General features: G+C 36.3%; 2 protein-coding genes across 2 annotated transcripts in view; both read right to left on the bottom strand.

Annotated features, from left to right (window-relative positions):
• Positions 1–398, bottom strand: part of LOC125651191 (uncharacterized) — a 10,031-nt gene extending 9,633 nt beyond the window's left edge. The window contains exon 1 of the mRNA XM_048879774.2: positions 49–398. The gene's annotated coding sequence lies outside the window, so the exon portion shown is untranslated. The remainder of the gene's footprint in view (positions 1–48) is intronic.
• A 14,392-nt stretch (positions 399–14,790) lies between these two features.
• Positions 14,791–23,489, bottom strand: LOC125651154 (ATM interactor-like). The gene is made up of 4 exons (XM_056153307.1): positions 23,283–23,489; positions 20,746–20,862; positions 19,855–20,063; positions 14,791–19,156 (listed from the first exon to the last, which is right to left on the bottom strand). The coding sequence occupies exons 1-4, from the start codon at positions 23,442–23,444 to the stop codon at positions 17,251–17,253; spliced, it is 2,394 nt and encodes a 797-aa protein (XP_056009282.1). The 5' UTR covers positions 23,445–23,489; the 3' UTR covers positions 14,791–17,250.
• Positions 23,490–24,508: the final 1,019 nt, after the last annotated feature.

Below are 24,508 nucleotides of genomic sequence, written 5' to 3'. Positions count from 1 at the left end.
GCTAAGCTAGATATGCACATTAATAGTATGAAAGAATGAAAAACTTACAATGTTCAAGGGTATCTGTAACTTGCACAATTAGACGTTTGTCGACTCTGTGTACCAGTTTCGATGTGTGAATAGATCGATAGCAATATCGTTTATCAATGCGTCAGATCATCAATGAAGTTCGAGCATTTAAAAAATTTAAATACATTGTAGACATACATGTATATGAATAATTATACGTTTAAAGACGGTTTTGAAATTCAAAAAATAAATTATTTACCGTGTTAAGTGGCGTGCGTACCCTAAATACTCTCTTTATTGCTTAAGACATTTGTCTTATCAGATCAGTTTCATAAATACATAAAAATGACATTGTATGGCGGTGTACAAATTCAAGCAAGCAACGGAGAATGACTTTTAAACAAGGATTTTCTCGCATATATACATGTATTTCCCAAAATTACAAAGTTCGTGTACATTATGAACACTTAATAATAATTGTACAGATTTGGAAACAGATGGTTTTTGCCAATAATACTTTTTGATATATTTATGACGAAATTCCTCGTAATGAGGACAAATTAATATATAAAGCGGTATTCGTCCTCTATGTCATTTTTACAAAATTTACAAACTCTATTTTCTCTAAATACATTATCATGGCGGCCTGTTTCAATTTCAAGATTGTGAGAAATGGTCTGATTCGACAAATGTGCCTTTTATACATATTAGGTATAGGTTTACAAAGGTAATACTGTAACGAAAAGTGATCAATAATATGTTTGTAAATAATACACTTTGAAGAACAATTAATTTGTTCAACTAAACTTTGAACAAACATATCGGACAACCTCTGTTTTATAATAGGAGAGAAAAAATTAGACGTTGCATTCTCTTGATCACACCATATACATGTATATCATAACCCCATCTCGTACAATTTTTGTTTAGTGTAATAGGCCCAATTTTTCATTCTATCACAGTTGTAATATAATTCATCGTAACAATTTCTAATTGTACAATTTTCACTACGCAACACTTTAAAGCAAAATCTGAACATTCTGAAGAATCGAATGATTTTCATAGGTAACCTCCCAGTTTCAAAATACACCGAGGCAGAATTTATGTTTTTTTGCACACCTAAAACAGATTTTATAAACTCTAACTGTATCTTTTCTACATCTCTGGGGCTATGGTTACCCCATACTTCACAACCATAATGCAGGATACTTGCTATATACATGTGTCAAAAAGCGTCAATAGTGTTTCTGTGTTAAGGCACATATTTTAACTTTTGATTTTAATGAGAACATAGCTTTTCTATCTTGACAGGCTAATTGTTTTTGCGTAAAATTGTAGTTACCGTTAAAGTTAAATAAAACACCAAGTTATAGAAAGAAGATGGGTGACTTTATCGAGCTGAAAACCCTCAGAGGGACAAATATCAAAGTTAAAATTTAAACTATCCAGAAAAAGAAATTTGCATTCTAGTTAAAGCTATCACTCCATAGTTTCCAAAAATGCTTTTTCGATGTGTCCATTTCAAAGGAACATTGAAGAAATCCTATTTAAAATCACGTATACATGGAGGTATTCAAGCAAATATTGAAATATCAGGTTACTTTACTACCGATATCAATCCTCTTTACGTGGATAGTTGGAAATTAGTCAAATATATATATATATGCTAATACAAACAGAGTTCCTTCAGATATTTACGAAAAACTTCGAAATTTCAGGTTACATGCAATCAAAAGGTATAAGTAGCTAACTTCCTTATGCGCGATATTTGAAAATTTATGACATATCAAGATACCCAATATCATTACTCGCCATACGTATTTTTGTAAGTTAGTTAAATATACTTTGTATAATATAAACACAGAGTTCCTTGTGGTATTCACACAGATTTTGAAATTTCATTGTACCGCTAATCAAAATGCAGAGATATCTGAAAATTGGTGGCGTATCAAGACACCCTATATCACATGTTATATGTATAGGATCGTATTTCGTCCACAAACACAAAGTTCCTTACGGTATTCACACAAATGTTGAAATTTATGGGGAACTCGAATCAAACAGAATTTGATTGAAATTGTAAAAGTAGTTGATATCTCAAAATGGATGGTACATGTATATCAAATGAATGAAAGTCTGAATTCAATTCGTATCATTTTCAAAGTAAACACTCAGTTGGAAAAGTTTATTCGTATTTTGCATTGCAAAGTTATGTAATTGGGGAAAATTGAGCATGAAATTTCATATGACCCCTCGTTATCTTTTGAAATAAACCTGATAGATAATAATTTTCAAACTCAGTAATCTTTATCTGGTAGCTGGCTATTAGTAATCATAACTTTTATATTTTGTAGTAGCTGGATACGAGTAGCTAACTTTTCTTACTTTTAGTAGCTGGCTACTAGTAGCTAACTTTTCCTGGTTCAAGTAGCTGGCTACTAGTAGCCAACTTTTTCTCTTTTTAAGTAGCCAGTTACTAATAGCTGGTACTAGTAGCCAACTTTACTTCTGACCTATGTGTTAACAATCAAATAAAACAGTTGTATAATGTGTGAAAATGTTTCTAAATTATATAAACTTCTGCATTTTATGGAGCGTTTAATGCAGGTTTGTATCCTCGAATAAACAACGTTTCTTTAGTTTCACGCCCCGTTTCCGTAGTATCTCTCAGGAATTTGTAAAAGGGAAAAATGGTAAAGTTCGGACTGAAATTTTTGTCAGTTTCGAATGTAATTACTGACTTGGGTACATTGGTATTTTGGTTCCCTTATTTGTTCACAATTCACGTTTGTTCCAAATCGAGTTTATGGGTTCTTTTATCACAGAACCAGTCTAACAAACTGCCGAGCTTTGTTTTGAGTCAGGTGACTTGTTCGCTCAAATGACAGCGAAAATTCGGTTGACTACAATTGTGTGCATCTATTACCGAATTTTGGAGTGATATTATTCTGTTTAAATCGATATTAGTAAGCACATTAAGCATCGTTTTACTGATTAGTTATGAGTTTAACATTGAAATCGACTGGCAAGAATTCAAAATCGACCCGAGCATGCCACCTCCAGCTGGTGTCGGCGAAATTTCCAGTTTACGTCCAGGCTTTCAGATTTTGGAACGCAGTTCGCAGTTCACTATTCGCAATTCAATAGTGAACTGCATTCCAGAACGCAGTTCGCAATTTAATTTTCTATATGCATAAAACAACACCATACTGGAATTATAAGGATGGGGTGCCAGTTACCAACCCCAAACACTGTGAAGAAATGGTGATGGTAATCTCTCTAGTTACGGAGATCCTCCCCTCCAATTTTTATGCATAACGCATTACACTTAGTGAATAAACATCGGGTTCGGAATCATCGAAGACCCCTACCCAGGGGACTGAAATTTTTATGGTAGGGTGTTAGTGGTCCTCTTCCACCACTGTGAAGAAATGGTGATGTTACTCTCTTTAGTTATGGAGATCCGCTCCTCCGACATTTTTAAATAACGCATTACACTTAGTGAATAAACATCGGGTTAGGAATCATCGAAGACCCCTACCCTGGGTACTGAAATTTTGGAAGAAGGGTGTTAGTGGTCCTCTCCCACCACTGTGAAGAAATGGTGATGTTACTCTCTCTAGTTACGGAGATCCGCCCCTCAAATTTTTATTCATAACGCATTACACTTAGTGAATAAACATCGGATTCGGAATCATCGAAGACCCCGACCCCGGGTACTGAAATTTCTGTGGTAGGGTATTAGTGGCCCTCTCCCACCACTGTGAAAAAATGGTGATGTTACTCTTTCTAGTTACGGAGATCCGCCCCTCCAAGTTTTATGCATAACGTATTACACTTAGTGAATAAACATCGGGTTCGGAATCATCGAAGACCCCTACCCCGGAGACTGAAATTTTCGTGGTAGGGTATTAGTGGTCATCTCCCACCACTGTGAAGAAATGGTGATGTTACTCTCTCTAGTTACGGAGATCCGCCCCTCCAATTTTTATGCATAACGCATTACACTTAGTGAAAAAAACATCGGGTTCGGAATCATCGAAGAACCCTATCCAGGGAACTGAAATTTTTATGGTAGGGTGTTAGTGGTCCTCTCCCACCACTGTGAAGAAATGGTGATGTTACTCTCTTTAGTTATGGAGATCCGCTCCTCCGACATTTTTAAATAACGCATTACACTTAGTGATTAAACATCGGGTTCGGAATTATCGAAGACTCCTACCCCGGAGACTGAAATTTTGGTGGTAGGGTAATAGTGGTCCTCTCCCATCACTGTGAAGAAATGGTGATGTTACTCTTTCCAGTCACGGAGATCCGCCCCTCCAATTTTTATGCATAACGCATTACACTTGGTGAATAAACATCGGGTTCGGAATCATCGAAGACCCCTACCCTGGGGACTGCAATTTTGGGAGAAGGGTGTTAGTGGTCCTCTCCCACCACTGTGAAGAAATGGTGATGTTACTCTTTTTAGTTATGGAGATCCGCCCCTCCAAGTTTTATGCATAACGCATTACACTTAGTGAATAAACATCGGGTTCGGAATTATCGAAGACCCCTACTCCGGGAACTGAAATTTTTGTGGTAGGGTATTAGTGGTCCTCTCCCACCACTGTGAAGAAATGGTGATGTTACTCTCTTTAGTTACGGAGATCCTTCCCTCCAAGTTTTATGCATAACGCATTACACTTGGTGAATAAACATCGGGTTCGGAATCATCGAAGACCTCTACCCCAGGGACTGAAATTTTTGTGTTAGGGTATTAGTGGTCCTCTCCCACCACTGTGAAAAAAATGGTGATGTTACTCTCTCTAGTTACTGGCGCCGGTTCTGACGTTTTCCTGGCACGGTAAATATCAAACTCATAAAAAGAAGAAGCCAGGAATACGTCAGATATTTCGGACTATGGTGTATATTCACAGGAGTCGGCAATTTTATCAATAAAGTAGAAATATATGAGAAATGGGCATGAATATTACCACTGAGCTTCACGAGCGTAGCGACAGGAATGCAACGCGATTTCGGCAAAATCTGCTCCGGTGCTATGTTGCGTGAAAAAGACAGCAGTACTCGGAATAAATAACATCAGTCGATGTGCCCCACCTGATTTCTAGAACGATAACCCTTTTAATTGCCGTCAATGGCCCTAAAATCCAACATAAACACACTTTCGAAAAAATTCACTCGCCATAAGTTTCGTGTGACGTCACGCCATTTGCTGCTGAACTATCGCGGTAAAATAGAAACCGAAACTGACAAATTCCGGATAATCATGGCTTGTGCACTACGGGATGAGGGATATGCGAAGGCAATAGCTGGTCATAGTTTGCTGCTCACGGGGCAGTGTGGAACAGGAATAACTCATCTCTTGAGGTAAAAGGAATATATGCACTAAACAGGATAAGGGCTGAATGTTTATATATATTTATCATGTTTATAGAACTTTGTAACTGTCTCAATATTTCCCGCCATAATGCCAGCTCGATATTGATTGTGACCATAGGGGCTAAGCCCGTTTTGGGGCCGAACTCTGTGATACCATAAATATAGAAAGGGGTCTAACTCTGGCACACATAAAAAACTAACCACTCACTTCAAATGCCTAAAAAATCTTAAACTATGTATGCTATGCGTAATTTGACGTTTTCCTTGCATATATTAATGTTTTAACGACTTACATGCCAAATTTCAAGTCACAGGTTCTTGAAATAACAAAGATATACGTCATCGTTCTCTCGATTTCACTTGTTTATTTTTACTTGGACATTTACCGGTCCAGGTCACAGAGTCGTTTCTCGCCTATGACAGCAGCGAAATTCAGACTAGTGTGGAAGATTTCGGACCTGTCAATTAAAATTTCACATCAATTATACGCTACTTACTTCCTCATACTTTAATAATGTTCTTCGTGTAGACGTTACACGACTTATTTTTCCTCAGCAGCATCAACTGTTGACAAGAGCTGCCATTTTAATGAAAACACTAAATACCCGAAATGTCTAAAACTTTAAAGAAGGGGAAAATGGGTAATAATAATCTAAATGAAATAGAATAAACAAAAATTAAAAATTAAAAAAGCCAAAAAATAATGTTCAATTTCCTTCTCTAAGTGCAATATCACAAGAATAATGTTTTGATCAGTTTTAAGGCATTTGAGATTTTAAGTCTATCGGGTATTTAGTGCGTTCATTAAAACGGCAGCTCTTGTCAAACTTGATGCTGCTGAGGAAAAATAAGTCGTGTAACGTCTACACGAAGAACATTATTAAAATATGAGGAAGTAAGTAGCGTATAATTGATGTGAAATTTTAATTGACAGATTCGAAATCTTCCATTCTAGTCTGAATTTCGCTGCTGTCATAGGCGAGAAACGACTCCGTGACCTGGACCGGTAAATGTCCTAGTAGAAATAAACAAGAGAAATCGAGAGAACGATGACGTATATCTTTGTTATTTTAAGAACCTGTGACTTGAAATTTGGCATGTAAGTAGTTAAAACATTAATCTATGCAAGGAAAACGACAAATTACGCATAGCTTACATAATTTAAGATTTTTTAGGCATTTGAAGCGAGTGGTTAGTTTTTTATGTGTGCCAGAGTTAGACCCCTTTCTATATTTATGGTATCACAGAGTTCGGGCCCAAAACAGGCTTAGCCCCTGTGATTGTGACAGATTGTAGAAATGGATTGGGTATGCAGCTAAATTGAATAAGATTCAAAATATCTTATTAAAAAGACATACACTGATGAAAAATAGACTTACATAAATGGGTTCTCACATCGTTAAGTTCATCATGAAAAAGGTGTGGATTTTCCCCCCATGAAGTTGAAGCATTTGCATAAAAGTACATCGACTTGTAGCTCTAGGTGGTTTTATAATATTTTCAAAACTATAATCTTTTTGTTTACATGTCCATCTGTTGATAGTCAAAGTTACTGTTGGATAATACACGGAATTTTAAGTGTTTGTAGTGTAAATAGGAATGGTAAGTAAAACAATTCTTGGTTTAGTCACACTGCAAGTACATTTCTGTTTTTAAAAAATCCACACATTTTCTTCAGAAACGAATACCCCTCCTCTTCAATTTGTTTACTTTATTCCTGGTGGTATTCAGGGCACAGGGGGTTGTTGCCGAATAAACTGATGCCTTGTTGCTGGAGTTCGACTTGTATGAGACGGTGCATTGTCCAAGAATGATTGCAGTATTAGATGGACCATACTGCGCCAGTGTTGGGTTGGTATTTTAAAAGTCCATTCCGGAGACCACGTTGCTGTCCAAAGAGGTTTTCACAATATCGGAATTGATGTATCCTGGGTTGATGCTATTCTTCCCATTCAACAGATTTGTACAAAGTGAAAAAACACCCATTAGGGAGGAATTTATATCACTTCGGGTCTCCTTGGTAAACAAATTCTTCGAGTTTACTAGCATGACAGACTTTTCTACTGACTGTTCCCATGCACTGAAAAATGTCGAAACTGTTTTGATGATTTCAAACCTTTGATCTTCCAAGGATGATATGGGCTGTCTTGTGCTGCTGAATATGTCGATGATTTTAGATGTGTGTTCCAAAAGTTGAATACTTGCATTAATGTTGTCTGGGTTTTGTAGAGTTAACTGATATTGTTTCATAAGGTATAGCATGTCTTTATTAAGAACTTGTATGGCCAGCTCATTCCTCATTTTGGATGCAGGTGTTAGATTTATGTGTTCTTCAGTAAGTTTTCGATGTACTGAAAATCCGTTTTGGAAGTTGAACCTGAAACACTCCCCCCAGTGATCCCAGACTATGCACCTGTCCTCCAGAACCAAATACCGCCCTGTTCCTGTCCTGTTCTCTAATTTGCTCGATTCTACGTTGTTCCTAATTTTCTTAAACACGTGCATGATGTCTTGTATGTAACAAATGTTGTGTTGGGGGAAGAATACATCACGGAACATGTAGTTAGAACTGGAAGGAGGCCCTGTGAATAGCATTTCAGCAAAACTTCTATTGGTAGATGCTCCATCCAAATTCACGTAATCCAAGTGAATGTCCATGTTCCCTAATAAATCCACACACTCCAGAAAGTGTTGTACAGCTGGTGTGCAGTGGCAGGGTTGGATCCAAAGTACACCACAGGCCATCTACAAGTATAAACATTACATTTGAAAAAGTTTATTTTCAGAATTAATGTTAGGTATTGATTGGTAGTACATGTAATGTTCTTAAAGACTTGTTACATCACCTAAGTTACTCAAGTGACCTATTACTATGGTCTTTCATCATCTGTTGTGAGTTAACAACTGAACATTTTTAATTTCTTCTTGAAAACTACCCATTCAATTCTTTTCAAAGTTGCTATGAAACATATTTAGGTCAAGTTATGCATTATAGATTTTCAGGATTCCTGCGCCCACATTTCCATAGGGAGATGGGATAACAGTAATATTGGGACATTTGTTATGGAAATGAAGATTCAAAAACATCTGCTAAAAATCACACCTGCTGAACAACATGGTGAAGGTGACTTAGATGAGCAATGTGGCCCATAGGCCTCTTGTTAAAAGTTGGACTTCCAAACATTTGATAACTCTTTTAAGTGATTAATAACCTGGAGAAAATATTATTTTTTTAAAAGTAGTACTGTACATTGTCATTTTGTAAAAAGATTTAAATAACAAAATTACCCTTTAAGGGCTTTTACACATACCTGAAACCAGTTAGACCATGGAATACAAATTGCAAGACATGGGTGGCCAGGTTTATTCTCTTCTTTCCTTTGCAGATGATCTCAATGTTGTCGTTGGTCTCGGGTATTTCCACAAATCCAACTAAATTCCAGGTATCTCCAGATTTGGTGATGATTAAATCATCCTGGATAGTCATCTCGTCTATTACTATTCCTCCATGTCTACCAAACTCTGACACATTTTGTTTCTGCATTTCTTTAGCCATCCATGTTAGATTTGCCTGGTTGAATCCAGGTTTTTGTTTCACAGAGTTCTTGTAATATTGTAGAAGACGTTTAGATGGCAGCTGTAAGAAGTTAGACTTCTTCAAATCCTCATAGGCTTGAGGAGACCTAATGTATAATGTAAGACAGAGGCTTATCAATTTAGGGTCCCATCTACGTTGGTGGATATCCAAGGACTTGCTGCAGTTCTTTAACTGTGATTTGAGTAGAATCACGAATTCATCGGGTATATCACTCTTGAGGACATACTGGATGACATCTTCCATATCTTTGTGGTCGCTTTCATTCAGGACAATATTGTTGGACTCTGTAGACATGTTGTCTGTTTCTGATGGGATCTAATTAGTGGCTTCGCCCAAGTCTGCTGGCTCTAAAGAAGAACAAGAGGGATTGTTATTCTCCTTGTTTTCCTGAGCGGCACTTGCAACTTTTATCTGTTTGCATTGTTCGTTAGACTCTTCCATGTCTTTGTGAAGGCAAGTATTATTGTCAATTTCCTGCAAATGCTTCCTCTTCCTTTCCTGTTTACGAATTCTTGAAAGGTTGCATGAAAAACAAGTATCTTGAGTTGCTAACCATTCCAAAATAAAATGGCGGTGATTGGACCTCATAACAAGCCTTTCAGTGGTTTCGAAAGTTGTGGATATTCTTTCTTCCTTAAATGTCTTTGGTACATATTCCTCGTCTTTAATGGCCCCAGTGCAAAGCTTCATAGATGATATTAAATGAATTATGGCTGCAATATTAGAATCCGTAATTTGAACTGGGAACCCAACAGACAACTTTATTCCGTTTACTTCCATCCAGAAATCACTGGGTCGCTACGCTCGCGAAGCTCAGTGGTAGTATTTATACCCATTTCTCATATATTCCTACTTTATTGATAAAATTGCCGACTCCTGTGATATTTCATCCGATTTGTTACAATTACTTTTTTGTTCCCGCCCCCTGTTGAATAACAATTAGCATACATATACATCACAGTTCCGTTGAAAGAATAAGACATCTTTATGAAATTTTATTAAATAAAAAAAAAAACTTTTCTATCCCTTTAGAATTTGAAATCTAAAACTGGAAAATGACTCGGACGGGATTCGCCTTCGTAATTTTCCAAATGAGGCATGGTGTATATCTTGCAAACCGTCAAAAATTATACGGTTACTACCATACTACCTAAAATTCTGCATAGCTACAAAAACATAATATGGTGGTAGTGCAGCCACCACCAACAAACAACACCATCAACAACAACTACAGCACCAACAACTCATTTCAAAATCTTTGGGTTTCCGAGTGGTCGAGTTCCGGTGACCGCGGAGTATTGCGCCACCAACACTGCGTTATGTAACTGTGCAGAATTTTTGACATCAAAAATAAGATTTATTGATGCATTATTTTACACATTTTCGGTTGATGTTCCCCCCCCCCCCCCCCCCCCCCCGTTCAAAAGCGATGGCCGTGTGTAAATCAAATTATTGTAATGAATTTAAAATCATTCCTTCTTGTATACTCAAGAGTTGACTATACTTTAGTCACTGACGGACCACGTTTTGTTGTTTACGACAAAATGCTTTAGTAAATTCTCGTAAACAGTCATTCGAGTGATCAGTGATACCGGTGGTAATTTTGGGAACTGTTTAATATACAAAATTGTATTCATTTCATTGAAATCAAACAGCCAATCGATGACTGATACGATAATCAATGTTTGAAAATCTCACACGCTCAGTGAAGCAAACAGTCAAGCTATTGTTTGAAAGATAGTATTTTACATGTTTCAAACAGGATTTTTGCCAGGCCATTCTACTGTTTACCAGTTACTCGAAACTTATCACAGCATTGTCAAAAGAGTATCGACGAAGAAATATTTAGCTGCATGGTTTTTTTGTGATCTGTCCAAAGCATTTGACAAAGTCTGACATAAAGTCTTAATCTTTTAAACGAAAAATGTAATGGTACCTGTGGCGATTTACTTGATTGGTTTGAAAGTTATTTTATGTAATCGAACACAGAGAATTATGAATAAAGATATGCATTCATCTTGTAGAATCGTAAATGCTGGTTTACCACAGGGGTCAACCCTTGGCCCTTTGTTATTTTTTATGACGTAGCAGAAAATATTATATCATTATGTAGATCATTTGCGAGACACTCATTACAATGTACATCATACAATATTTTAAATATTGAAAATACGTATTTTGAATCCCGATTGAAGTATATCAGATAAATGGTCGGCTAAATAGCTGCTCAAATTCAACCCTTTTATAACTAAAGCATTAATTTTTTTTTTACACTAAGACAAAACTATGTTCTCCCCAAACTTCAACATTGCCCATTAGAATTCTTGACGTCTTACAAACACTTAGGTCATGATCTTATATGCTCAGGATACATTAAAAGCATAGTAAACAAGAGACCCATGGGCCACATCAGTTAAATATGTCACCTTGGCCCATATTTTAAGATTTTCCCTACATATTTGCTTGTAAAACTTTGATCCCTATTGCAGCCCCAAACTACCCCCAGGGGCCCTGATTTTTACAAACTTGAATCTGCACTATGTCAGGAGGCTTTCATGTATAAGTAAACCTAGAGAGGTGCCCAAATGGTTCTTGAGAAGAGATTTTTTAAAGATTTTCCCTATATATTTGTGTATGAAACTTTCATCCCCTATTATGGCCCCACTCTACCCCTGGGGCCATGCTTTTGCACTCTGACAGATAGCTTTTATGTAAATGTAAACTTTTCTGGTCCAGTGATTCTTCAGAAGATTTTTAATGATTTTTCCAAATTATTTGTATGCGAAACTTTGATCATCAATTGTGGCCCCCACCCTATCCCTGGGAGCCATACTTTTAACAAACTTGAATCTGCACAATGTCTGGAAGCTTTCATGTAAATGTAAACCTCACTGGCCCAATGCTTTTTGTGAAGATTTTCTCTATATATTTGTATGTAAAACTTTGATCCCCTATTATGGCCCCACCCTATCCCCGGGGTCCGTGATTGTTAACACTTGAATCTGCACTATATCAGAAAGCTTTCATGTATATGTAAACTTCTCTGGTCCAATGGTTCTCGAGAAGATTTTCTCTACATTTTTGTATGTAAAACTTTGATCCCCTATTGTGGCCCCACACCTCCGGGGGGGGGGGGGGGGGGGGGGGGGGGGGGGGAGGGCATAATTTTAACAAACTTGATTCTCCATTGTCAGGAAGCTTTCACATAAATGTAAACTTTTTTTGGCCCAGTGATTCTTCAGAAGATTTTTAATGATTTTCCCAAATTATTTGTAAGTAAAACTTTGATTCCCTAATGTGGCCCCCATCCTACCCGGAAAGGGGGGGGGGGCATAATTTTAACAAACTTGAATCTGCACTGTGTCAGAAAGTGGCATGACTTTAACAAATTTGAATCTATAATGTCAGGAAGCTTTAATCATTTAATTTTACACGTTACACTCTTTTTCATTGATTGAAAAATTATTGGAATATCGTGTCCAACGAAAAAAAAAAAATCACCGTAACTACTTTCTTTTGGAATGTTGGAGATTCCTCTGGATGCTTCGTATTTACATGTATATATAGATTAGGGAATCCTGAAAAACTTAACAATTCTATCGATCTCTATAAATTTATTAAACAAAAACAAACAAATATAAATAAAAATTAATTATGCAAAATGAAATAAACATGGTTATTTGAGGACAACCCCTCCCCCCTCCCAAATATAACAACACACGTCTGCTTCTGCAATTCCGGGCTTAGAGTTAAATATATTCAACCGGGGATGATAATAGTCCAGTTTGCACCTTGCGACAACTTCCTTCATGTCACAAACCGGCCCAGAGATACTGCAATACCGTAGTCCTTAACGACTATGGTTTCGAACTCCGGCATAATACGTTTATGAGTGGGCACCGAAATGAGGCTTCCGTATGACGTTACAACAGCTTAGAAATTCACTGATAAAACTCAAAAAGCCCGCTGTATCACTCACTTGTCCACTTGGAAGCCGTGACAACCCTCAGGGAAAACTCCCACATCATGATTATGCACGTGTCCCACGCTTTCCATTAGTACCGACATCGAACTTTGCACTTAATTCCAGTTCCACTCAACAAAATTCCAGCAAATTTTCCCTCAACAGGAGTTATCTCTTAACCCATCCTTTTAAAACTGCATTCTTCAGTCCACAAGAAAACCGTTTGCTCAACAGTTCGTGGAAGTCGCCATTAGGCCTAACGGATTTAGGTTTTTTTTTAAAGTTGTGTATTCACAAATTACTACGCCCATCTCGAAATGACATAGAATGTAGTCCAAGAATAACTCGTTAATTCAACTCAATCGTATAATGTTTGATCATATAAACTCAATGTTTTAAAATGTTAAATGATATTGAATAAATTCATTATTTTTTCGTTGGATGGAGGTATACCAAAAAAAAAAATAAGACGGAAAACTTTTGCACCATGCGTTACGCGCAATGATGCAGTTTTCCGTCTTTTTTTCGTGGTATACCTCCATCCAACGAAAAAGTAAAAAATTAATTCCTTAAATGTAAATTTTTCTGGCCCAGATTTTCCTTATATATTTGTATGTAAAACTTTGATCCCCTATTGTGGCCCCATCCTATCCCCTGGGGCCATGATTCTAACAAAATTGAATCTGCACTATGTCAGGAAGCTATCATGTAAATTTCAGCTCTTCTGGCCCAGTGGTTCTTGAGAAGAACATTTTTAAATGACTCCATCCTATTTTTGTGGTTATCTCACTTTCAAAGGGGGCATGGCCCTTAATTTGAAGAAACTTATAAGTCCCTCACCCAAGGAAGTTTCTTGCCAAGTGTGGTTGAAATTGGCCCAGTGGTTTCGTCGAAGAAGTCAAAAATGTAAAAAGTAAAAAGATGGACAGACAACAGGCGATCAGAAAAGCTTACTTGAGCTTTCAGCTCAGGTGAGCTATAATTGTTTTAATTTAAAAGTTAAATTTTGTCTGAAGTCAGTATTACATATGTAGAAAAAAGTTTGGAAAACTACATTTAGAACAAAAACCCAACAAGAGTATCACAAACAGTACGACATACGCTTTGTGTAGATCTTCAGTGCAATATCTGTATCCATGATGAGAAAGGTCCAGAAAACTATTTGACCTACTTTTAGCCTTAAAGAAGGTCATGGTGTACCAATCAAGTTGAAATGTAAACTGATTATGTATTTTTCTGAGAGGTGACAAAATTTCAGGGCAATACCTGTATTCATACCAGAAAAAACTATGGAAAACAAAAACAAGGTTTTTCTTCTAACTGATACTACGACAATGACCTTTGACCTTGAGAAACAATAGGCAGCTTGGCATAAGGTGTATGTGTACCAAGTTTGATGGTCCTAGCCCCAACGGTTTGGTCTGTATCCTGCCTACAAGGTTTTCCTACTAAGTAATACTATGACCTTGATCTTTAAGAACAAAAGGCGTCCTCCACTTGGCATGAGGAATATGTGTACCAAGTTTGACGGTTCTCTCCTTAATAGTTTGGTCTGTATTTTGTCTACAAGATTTTCATATTAACTGATACTACAACCTTGACCTCTGACCTTGAAAAACTATAGGTATCTTCCTCTCATCATGGTGATTAAATGTACCAAGTTTTAAGATTCTGGAGCTTGCTGTTTATTTTGCATTTTGCCTGCTTTGACGGGCATATAAAAATTGGTGACTGTGATGAAACTTAATTGTGATCTGTAAACATATCATAGTAAATTCTATACCAAACCTCAGCTACCTGAATCAAACCATGGTGAAAAAATGTCAAGAAAACAAAAAATAAAAAGTTCATTCAACCATCAAACCAAGTCTTACAATATTTGTTAGAAAAGTAAATTGTAATAAAAGTGAAACTCTGTATCCACCTATCAAGAAAGCACGTAACAAATTTCAGATTCCTAACTTAAAGAATGGTAGAAAAAAGTCTGGAAAACTATTTTTGGCACAAAGTCCAACAAATCTTAAAAATTTAATGAGAGACTCATGGGCCATATCGTTCACCTGAGTCACCTTAGCCCATATCTAATGATTTCCCATATATATTTGCATGTAAAACTTTGTCCCTATTGTGGCAGCAACCTACCCCTGGGGACCATAATCTTTATAAACTTGAATGTGCACTATGTCAGGAAGTTTTCATGTAAATTTCAGCTCCTCTGGACCAGTGGTTCTTGAGAAGATTTCTAAATGACCCCACTCTATTTTTGCAGTTTTGTGATTATCGTCCCTTTGAAGGGGGCATGGACCTTCATTTGTACAAACTTGAAAGCCTTCATCCAAGGATGCTATGTGCCAAGTTTGGTTGAAATTGAACCAGTGGTTCTGGAGAAGAAGATACAAATGTGAAAAGTTTATGCCGACGACAAATTTTGATAAAAAAAGCTGAAGGCTCAAGTGAGCTAAAAACTATGGTAAAAAGTGTTCAACTGTAACAAAACTAATTAATTGTATTCACAAAGGTCACTTTACATGTTCAAATCCAAACATTCTGGTGCTACAGTCAATCAGAAATCATAGCAGTGCATTGAATTGAAATTCCTTTATACTTAACAGCAACAAGTCCTCTTTATGAACTGAGCTGTTGTGTTGGTAATTTGACATGAATCTATTCTGAGGAACTTTATAATAATTGATTAACATTCAGTTGATGCTTTGACTCCTGCAACTCAAACTACAATCATGTTTTTGTTTACAACAGCAAAAACAATAACATTAAAAGTGACGATAATCAATGAACCACAATTCTAATACATGTATATATAACAATATTTGGTGTCCTTTCAAAATCAAAATGCTATGCAGGCAATACATGTACCAGATATTATATAACTTGGCATCTTTAATATTTTACAGATTATTTTTTAGATAAGCAGGCGTGGGTTTATATAAATGGAAATTTTGGCATTTTCAATATTGACAAATTTTTGTCACCCACTCCTCCCTCAAAACCCCGTATTTCTGATGCACCAAAATTAATACACGATATAAACAATGACAAAAACAGGACAGAAGCCAAACTAAATTCAAAAGGGGCATAACTCCAAGTAAAAATTTCCTGTGAATATGCACATCTACACAGCAAGTCTTTATTAACTACAAAGTTTCATGAAATTCTGTTTAGCAGTTTCAGAGGAGTTACACAGATAACAGGACTGACAGACAGGTCAAAAACATTATATCCTCTGCAACTTGTTGCGTGAGACATGATTACAGTACATCAGTTTTTTTTTCCACGTATATCTAATTTCTGCTTTGTTCACAACGATTTCTGAATCGCGGAAGAAATTTGATTCAAAGTTTTGTTTTTGTAATAGAGTTATATAGCATACAGGTAATAGTACGGTGAAAGTTCTGTGTTCAGTGTGTTTTGTCTCCCCCATATACCCGACAAGCACTAGGTAACAGGTTTGTAAGCCTCGGTGTTTATCTAATAAAGGACATGCTAATTAAATGGGTCACGTTCTTTGCTTCAATTAATATATAATTATACCTGAACTACTCATACATGGAACAGTACATGGTTTATGACCATTTTAAACTGAAAATGATAATCAATAAAAAAAATTTATTAGTACCATTATAGCTAATGAACAGTGATTTACGTTACTATACCGCAAAATTGTACAAATCTACAATACAATTGATTGTAAACAAAAGTGCAAAATTGTTTTGGAAAACTGGTTCGCAGCACATGTGTGTGATCAGTTGAGCGCATCTTCCGAAATTGACGAGGTGAAGTTCGATTTATTTCTCACCTGGATGAAGCCACTTGGACCAAAATGGCTGACAAAAGCTCTATGATTACCAGCGAACAAAACCCGAAATCATCAGAGATGGATTCAGAGAAGCAGGAATATCATCCATATTGAGATTTGATTATAATCGCGACAGTAACTCAGAAATCCCGTAAATCGTTTCACTGACTGAATTTTTGCATTAACAGTAATACATACAAATGCTGGCTTTTTGCCCCAATTTCTTCATAAGTTTAAATAATCATAAATTATATTTTTGTATTACTTTGAAATAGTGAAAATTTGATTCATGTAAATTTGATATACTGTTTTAGGTTCTGATTTGCGGAAAAAACATGACGCAGAAAAAACCTGATATACGATATTATTTCTAGTTCGTGTATGGAGGGTTCATGAATGAGGAATATAATCTAAATGTGCAGCACAGCTTTAAACATGTTTAATACCCGTAATGATTGTGATCTGTTTGCTGTATATGGTTCACTTTTGAAATTCCTTCAGCAGATTACTCAGGTCATCCCATGCTGTCTGTGTGTGAGTATCGGAGAGACTGAGATCTGCCGTCTGTGTCTCTGTATTGGAGGAATATATGACATCTGTTAAATCACAGCCAATTCCTATCTCATTTAACTCACAGGTTGTCTGACTAGTAGTCTGTGTTGAAGCGTGACCACTTTGTTCAGATGTTTGTGTGTGGATGCTAGTTAGGGAGAAGTCAAACATATCCATGAAACCATCGGTCTGGGTAGAAAGGCTTTGGTATAGATCATCTTCCATTGTTTGGGTTTGAATGCTGGTCAGAGAAAAGTCATTCATGAAACTCGATTCTTCTGAAATCAAAGACAAATCAGGCAAAGTTTGAGTTTCAATGTCGTTGAAGGAGAAGGAGTTGAATGTTGATGTCTGTGTCTCCATGTTGTTCACCCATCTATCTATAGTATCCATGTCCACTGTCTGTGTCTGGGTATCCATGGATATTTCAGTCGGACTGGTGTCTTTTTCTGACATCTGCAACAAAATATCCATGTCTGAAGCTGTGTTCTGGGTCTGAACTTGAGACTCCGTCTGTTGAGGATTCTCAATGTTTTCACACTGAGAAAGAAGAAACCTTTCAAAGTCTGCTTCAAATGTTTGTATTCCCATATCATGAACCTTATTCCCATTGGAAACAGCAATATCTGCTTCATTATCTGTATCAGTAGCCTGTACAGAAGCTGACTCCATACTTGGCCTAGATGATGGGTTTGGTGTTGGTAGTGCTCTCTCCTCACTTGAATCCCTTTCTTCTGTAACACTGAGTATTGGTCCAGTCTCTGTGTCTGAAAATGGACTCTCACTGGGTGTTGTGATTCTTGTTTTGAACTGAACTGCTACATTTGAGATTTGTTGACTTATGTTTGATTTATCATATGTCGCTACAAATGAATTTGGATTCTTTCTAGGTAGAATTGGCTTATCTTTAGGAACAAGGCTTCTCTTTAAATTTTGTGGCCCACCCAACACTGGTTCCTTTGTCTGTGACATTGTGTCAATTCGTATGAATTTGTCAGTTTGCGCTGCTTGTGTTGTTGAGCTCTTGCTGATGTCCACAAGTGTAAAATGTCTGAAATTGTCCACTTGACACATGCTATCTGATTTAGAATTACTTGTTCCTGATGTTTGAGACACGGAATCTGTCATTAATTCATTGAGTAAAGACTTTCTACTCTTCTTGTGTTTGGAAGGGCCTTCATACTGTGTTTGAGTTTCTATTGTGCAGGTCCTTCTCTTGAAGCTCTGGCCTTTTAACTGCGGTGTCATCTGGGTGCCAACCGATTCCATATGAATGGGAATGTCAGCAGATGCCATAGCTTTCTTTAAAATCATGTCTCCTGTCGTTTGGGTCTGGGCAACAGTACCCAGCTGTTTTTTCCGTTGAGGTTTGAAGGTTATTGCTGTCTGAATTCCTGTAGATGACCAAGATTTTTCGAGCAAAGATTGTTCTTCATTCAATTTGTCTAAATTTTTGTCTCCAATGGAGGCCTGTATTCCTTCTGATACAGATCTGCTTAAAACATCATCCAAGTCTGTTGTTTCTGGTGAAATGTTTTGTAGTTCCTCTGGAATTGTGATTTCTGTGTTAGCACCATGGCATGGAGTCACGTTAGTTGTGGGACGGATTTGTTGTGGAACTAAAAGTTTGACAGATGGCTTGGGCAAAATTGGCTTCATGTACAAAGACTTGGTCAGAATCTCTCGCTCCATTGGAGTTTTTGTAGTGAAGTCAACCAGAATTACAGGTACTGGTGTCGTCACCATGCCTTTCCCTGTGGTCTGAGTGGAGATTGTTTTACCATGATTCATCAGAAATTGTTTGTCCTTTATTCCTTCAAACTTCTCCTCAACTCTAAAGTACATATACAAAACAAGTAAGACGTCAACTTATTAGTATTACTTATGTCACATTTTAACACAATATTTCATCCTAAGTGTCAGGACTGGTGAAGTTCAAACTATGAAATTGTTACAATATTTTTATCTAATCCCTTAAAAGAAATGGAATCATTGTACAAGTACTAGTACTTGAGTGTCATGGTACTTTTTAAAAGACATGTCAATGTAAAGTCCCTTGCCACCATCTTGCAGAGAAAACCCAATTTTCATAATATTGGCCTTTGTCAGGTTTTGATCTGTATCCATAGCATATAGTTCAATGTTTAGAATTAATTACTTTCAATTGTTATGATTTTCTGAAATGGGAAAACTTTTCCTTGCAAATTGTAGCTATAAACTCAATTTACTGGCAGTGTAAAGAAAGGAAAATTTGGTTTTTCTGCACTTGACTTCTGATGATACAAGGAAGGGAAGTAACTCAATTCAAACTGTGAACGTGTCTATTTCTACATTAAACTTGACCATATTTAATGTGTCCTGGATTAAGTCATCTTAAATTGAGCATATTCTTTATTAAATAGATAATATAACATTCAATGAATTCTTTTTTTTTATGGGCATATAAATACTATAGATAATAAGCACATCACTCCTGTCACACATGATCTGTAAGATTAAAATATTTTAGACTAATTTCCACAAAATACATACATCTTTGGAGGTTTTCCAGGTGGCCTGTGACCATTCCGTAAGCAGTGTGTCTGCAGAGCTTCAATGGTAGAGTATTCCACCTCGCAGTCTGTACACCTGTATATCTGTCCACATCTCCCCTGGTGAAGCCGTCTGTCACGATCCAGACCAAAACTCAGGCCACACTTCTCACACTTGAATTTCTTTTCTGCATGAACTTTCATAAAATGCTAAAAAAAATTGTGATACAAAAGGCATAGAGACGTTTTTAATGCTTGTGAATTATAAAAGATTTTATGAATGATACCAATATTTTGATTTGTAAAAAAAATGTTTCCATTTACATATATATGTAAAATTTGTGAAAATATGATTGTATTCATTTATTTCTTTCATTTTTTTAGTTTGCCATAAATTTGCACTTGAAAAATATGCAGTTTAAAATACATGTAATTGTGAAAAGTCTTCATCATGTTCATGGATCATTTGTATCATTAATGAGTCCCTGGAATACTCTTCATAATGTATCACATACAACTGTTTATTACTTACCTGATGGAGAAGTTTCAGGTTCGTGTAATGTCTGTCATAATGTTGTAACACATACAATTATTTATCAGTTACCTGACGGAGAAGTTTCAGACTCGTGAAATGTCTGTCATAATGTTGTAACACATACAATTATTTATCAGTTACCTGACGGAGAAGTTTCAGGCTCGTCAAATGTCTGTCATAATGTTGTAACACATACAATTATTTATCAGTTACCTGACGGAGAAGTTTCAGGCTCGTGAAATGTCTGTCATAATGTTGTAACACATACAATTATTTATCAGTTACCTGACGGAGAAGTTTCAGACTCGTGAAATGTCTGTCATAATGTTGTAACACATACAATTATTTATCAGTTACCTGACGGAGAAGTTTCAGACTCGTGAAATGTCTGTCTCCTGTTCCTTGTCCACTGTACTTACAGGCAGACATCGGACAAAAACAATGCAGTGTAAAACTGCCTCCATTTTTGGACCCCTACAAAAAAATGTTCATTTTGTCTCATAGTTCTGAATTTTGTTGCTTAATGTTGTAAAAAAAAAAAATTTAAATTATCTTGAAGGGCAATTCCTGGAAATATGGAATCTATAAACAAACAAGAGGCCCATGGGGTAACTAATGTGATTTTTGAAAGATTTGTTTTTATTCCCACAAAAAGTTTTGACTTCATATTGCGACTCCAACCTAGCCCCAAAGGGTCATGACATAACCAAACTTCAATTCCCAAAACATGTAGATGCCTCAACACCAATATGACTAACATGACTTTGCTGTTCTGGAGGCCAAGGTCACAGATTACAGTATGAAATGCTATGTCTTGCCAAAAGAAATGTGTATGGAAAATATGAAAAACCTACCTTAAATAGTTCAGGAGATATTGAATAGGTTCAAATTTCTTTAAAGTAGGTTAAAGTCACCATGGTATTACAAGGTTTGGTTTATTTCTTTGTTTTACATCCCTTCAAGAATTTTTCACTCATGTTGAGATATAACCAGCTGTAGGTGAAGTACCACAAATTTAGACCCATGCTTAGTGCTCAGGGCCGTAGCAGTGAGGGTTCTTTTCTTTAATGTGCCAATGCTTGCCACAACATGGAACCTCGGTTTTTATGATCATACCTAACACTGCTAAATGCCAAGCCCCTGAATTGAACAAACTTGAATTTTAACTACCTGAAGATACTAATCATCTCGGAGCGGGTGCCTTTGTTAATTTTTAAGTGTCCAGGTTCAGCTATTTTTCTTTCCTTACAGGGTTGTTTGGTCGGGTGGGTTTTTTTTTACGTCCCGTCAAGAATTTTTCACTCATAATGAGACGTCACCAGCTGTAGGTGAAGTAACACTAATGTATACCTTTGCTTAGCGCTTTGAGTCATAATAATGAGGGTTCTTTAATATGCCAAGGCCAGTGGAGACACAAGAGCTCTATTTTTAAGGTCAGATCCAAAGACCAGTGATTCTCACTTCTAAATTGAGTTAGGGGACCACAAGACTATGATGATAAGCTACATAAGTTCACAACTTTAGATCAAGGTGTGACTTTGTGAGATCTCTGCCATTTTTGATGATGGACTTCTGGGAATGGTGACAAAAAAATTTCTAAACAAATGTGCACTTCCAACACTTTTTCATTTGAGCTCACAGTATGAGCCAGTGCTTTGCGCTGGCTTGCTATGCTCACTAAAAAGTACAGCTATCTGGTCTGACAAAACTTTGACTCGTCTGACAGAACTTTTAACTATGTCAGACCAAATGTTTGACAGTGTTTTACATGAATTCAGAGTATAGTAGAGAGTTCCAATGATTATTCACACTATAGCAAGATTACATTGTGTTTGATCAGCTAAATGTACTGGATTTGTTATGTGTGTCTTTACTTGTTAATCAAGATTACAGCAATAGTTGCCAACTCACGCAATTTTGTTGGGTTACACCCAATTGAAATTTTTCGATCCATAACCTGATTATTTTTTATGACCTGGTGGGTCATACCTTTCACCCAATTTCCCGATTTGGTTTTGTAAATTAGATTGTGCAGGTAATTTCCAGTTTGCTAAACAAGCTTGGATCTATGTAAACAATGTGGATGGTCATGTACATTACAGAGAAGTTATCAAAGCAGGTGTTAACAATTATCTGAGAGTTGTTTTAACAAATTGGGTATTGAAGTCATTATGTAAAATGGCTTCCACCAAGAAGAGATCATTATCAGGGCCAGCAGACATGCCAACAAAAGGAAATGATACTTATGTATCTACCAATAAATTTTGGAAAACGACTTTTCATGAATTAAAAAAAGGCATTGAGGACAGCATGGAGCTTATGAGGACAGCATGGAGCTTATGAGGACAGCATGGAGCTTATTGTCTGTTGTGTAACTCGCATTATTGGGTCTGGAGCTAAAAATGATCGGACAACACATACTAAAACACAAAATCATGTAAAACATACTTTAGCACAAAAGTCATATGATCTAATCGCTGTCGTCATTTTTGCCATCATCTTCGGGTATTTATATTGTAAAGAAAATACACATTGAATTCAGATCTGAACTAAACAATGAAACCTTAATTAAATGTCCTCTTGCCATGTAAATTTAATCAATCTTTGTCCTGCTTTGAATATTGCTCATCTCCATCAGTCTCAAAAATTCAAAATGTGCCACTGTCAGTTACAATACTTCCCTTCAATAATATAGACAATGCACACATTTCTGTTGTAAATATTCTTGAAATATAAATAGCTGATAAATACTTATAACACATATAATCCTAGTAAATATGTCGTAAATGCCATTTCGCATTATGACCAGATTTTTTGCTTTCCAAAGAGGGTCATGACCCTCTTTTTACATGTTGGAGGTTGGTAACTATGATTACAGCTAAGGCTGATCTTACCTCGTTTACCATGACGTTGTGTATTTTTCTCAAATGTGAGGGGAAAAACCCGATTCCTTTCAATACGGCAGTACATGAAGATAGTGGACATTCGTATCTGGCTTTGTCATTTTCAAGATTTGCTATATTTGGTCTGATTGTTACCTCATTAGCACCTTGCATTTTTCCCTTTAAAACGATTGTTTATGACCGGAAAATCGTTACATTAACATAAACTTCAAAATGACCACGGTTGTATTAAAGAAATCCGGAGTTTAGAAAGGGGTAGAATTTTTTGTTTATTTCTAGACTTTTTGCTATAATTGTAGATTTCTAAATAGATTATCTATCAATTATATACATTCAAGATCGTGCTATTTCGAACAGACACCGGAACGCTTCCCGATTACTCCGGTATTTTAATCAAAGTACTGAAAGTACTGAAAAGTGCTAATCTGACGACTTCATGAATGATTCTGTCTATAATGTTAAGGATGATGAACAACAGGAGAAGAAGTTCACGCAATATTCCTTATTTTCACAATAAGTTGTAAGTTGAATGATTTACACAAAATTTAACTTTCAAAAGATTGAATCACGCGCACGTTGCATCGTTTAAAAAAAAGTTGACTTCATAATGTTGCCCTACAATTCTTGGCAAGTAAATTTTAAAAAAAAAATCCACGTTCTGTTTATTGCCACCTAGTGTACATCTAGCAACAAGCAGTTTTGTTCAATGTGAAATGATAAATTGAATAATGTACATGTATGCGTTGGTTGCACATGTGTCTTTAAAATAAGCATATCTTATTGCATGTGTTTTGGTGGTCGAAAACATTGATAAAAATTAATAATGAAGAATTGCTGATATACTAAAGACATCCCGATTCTGATCTAAAGAAATAGAGGACTAGTTAATATTTACATACTTTTTTACATCATTACCATACACTGCTTGCGAGAAAAAAACACACAAGAGACATATACATGTACTAGTAAATGTAACCAGTAACTAAACTATTATTGTTCAGTTATACTATTTTTAAGTCATTACACTTAATTCTTAGAAAAATACCAATTTACAGAGTTAGATAGTCTGGTATCTTTATATTTTAAAAATAAAAAGATGGAACACTTTATTAGTGGGGCATACAATTAGCTTCTTTTTTCCATATATGTGTGGCACAATAGCCCCTGATGTTTCCTCTAGCTACATGTATGCCTATGAGTCAGCAATATTTTCTGTA

The sequence above is a fragment of the Ostrea edulis genome, chromosome 1, assembly GCF_947568905.1.
Source record: "Ostrea edulis chromosome 1, xbOstEdul1.1, whole genome shotgun sequence".
In the NCBI taxonomy this organism is placed as follows: domain Eukaryota; kingdom Metazoa; phylum Mollusca; class Bivalvia; order Ostreida; family Ostreidae; genus Ostrea; species Ostrea edulis.
Note: the sequence above shows the minus strand (reverse complement) of the source record. Positions and strands in the feature narration are given on the sequence as shown.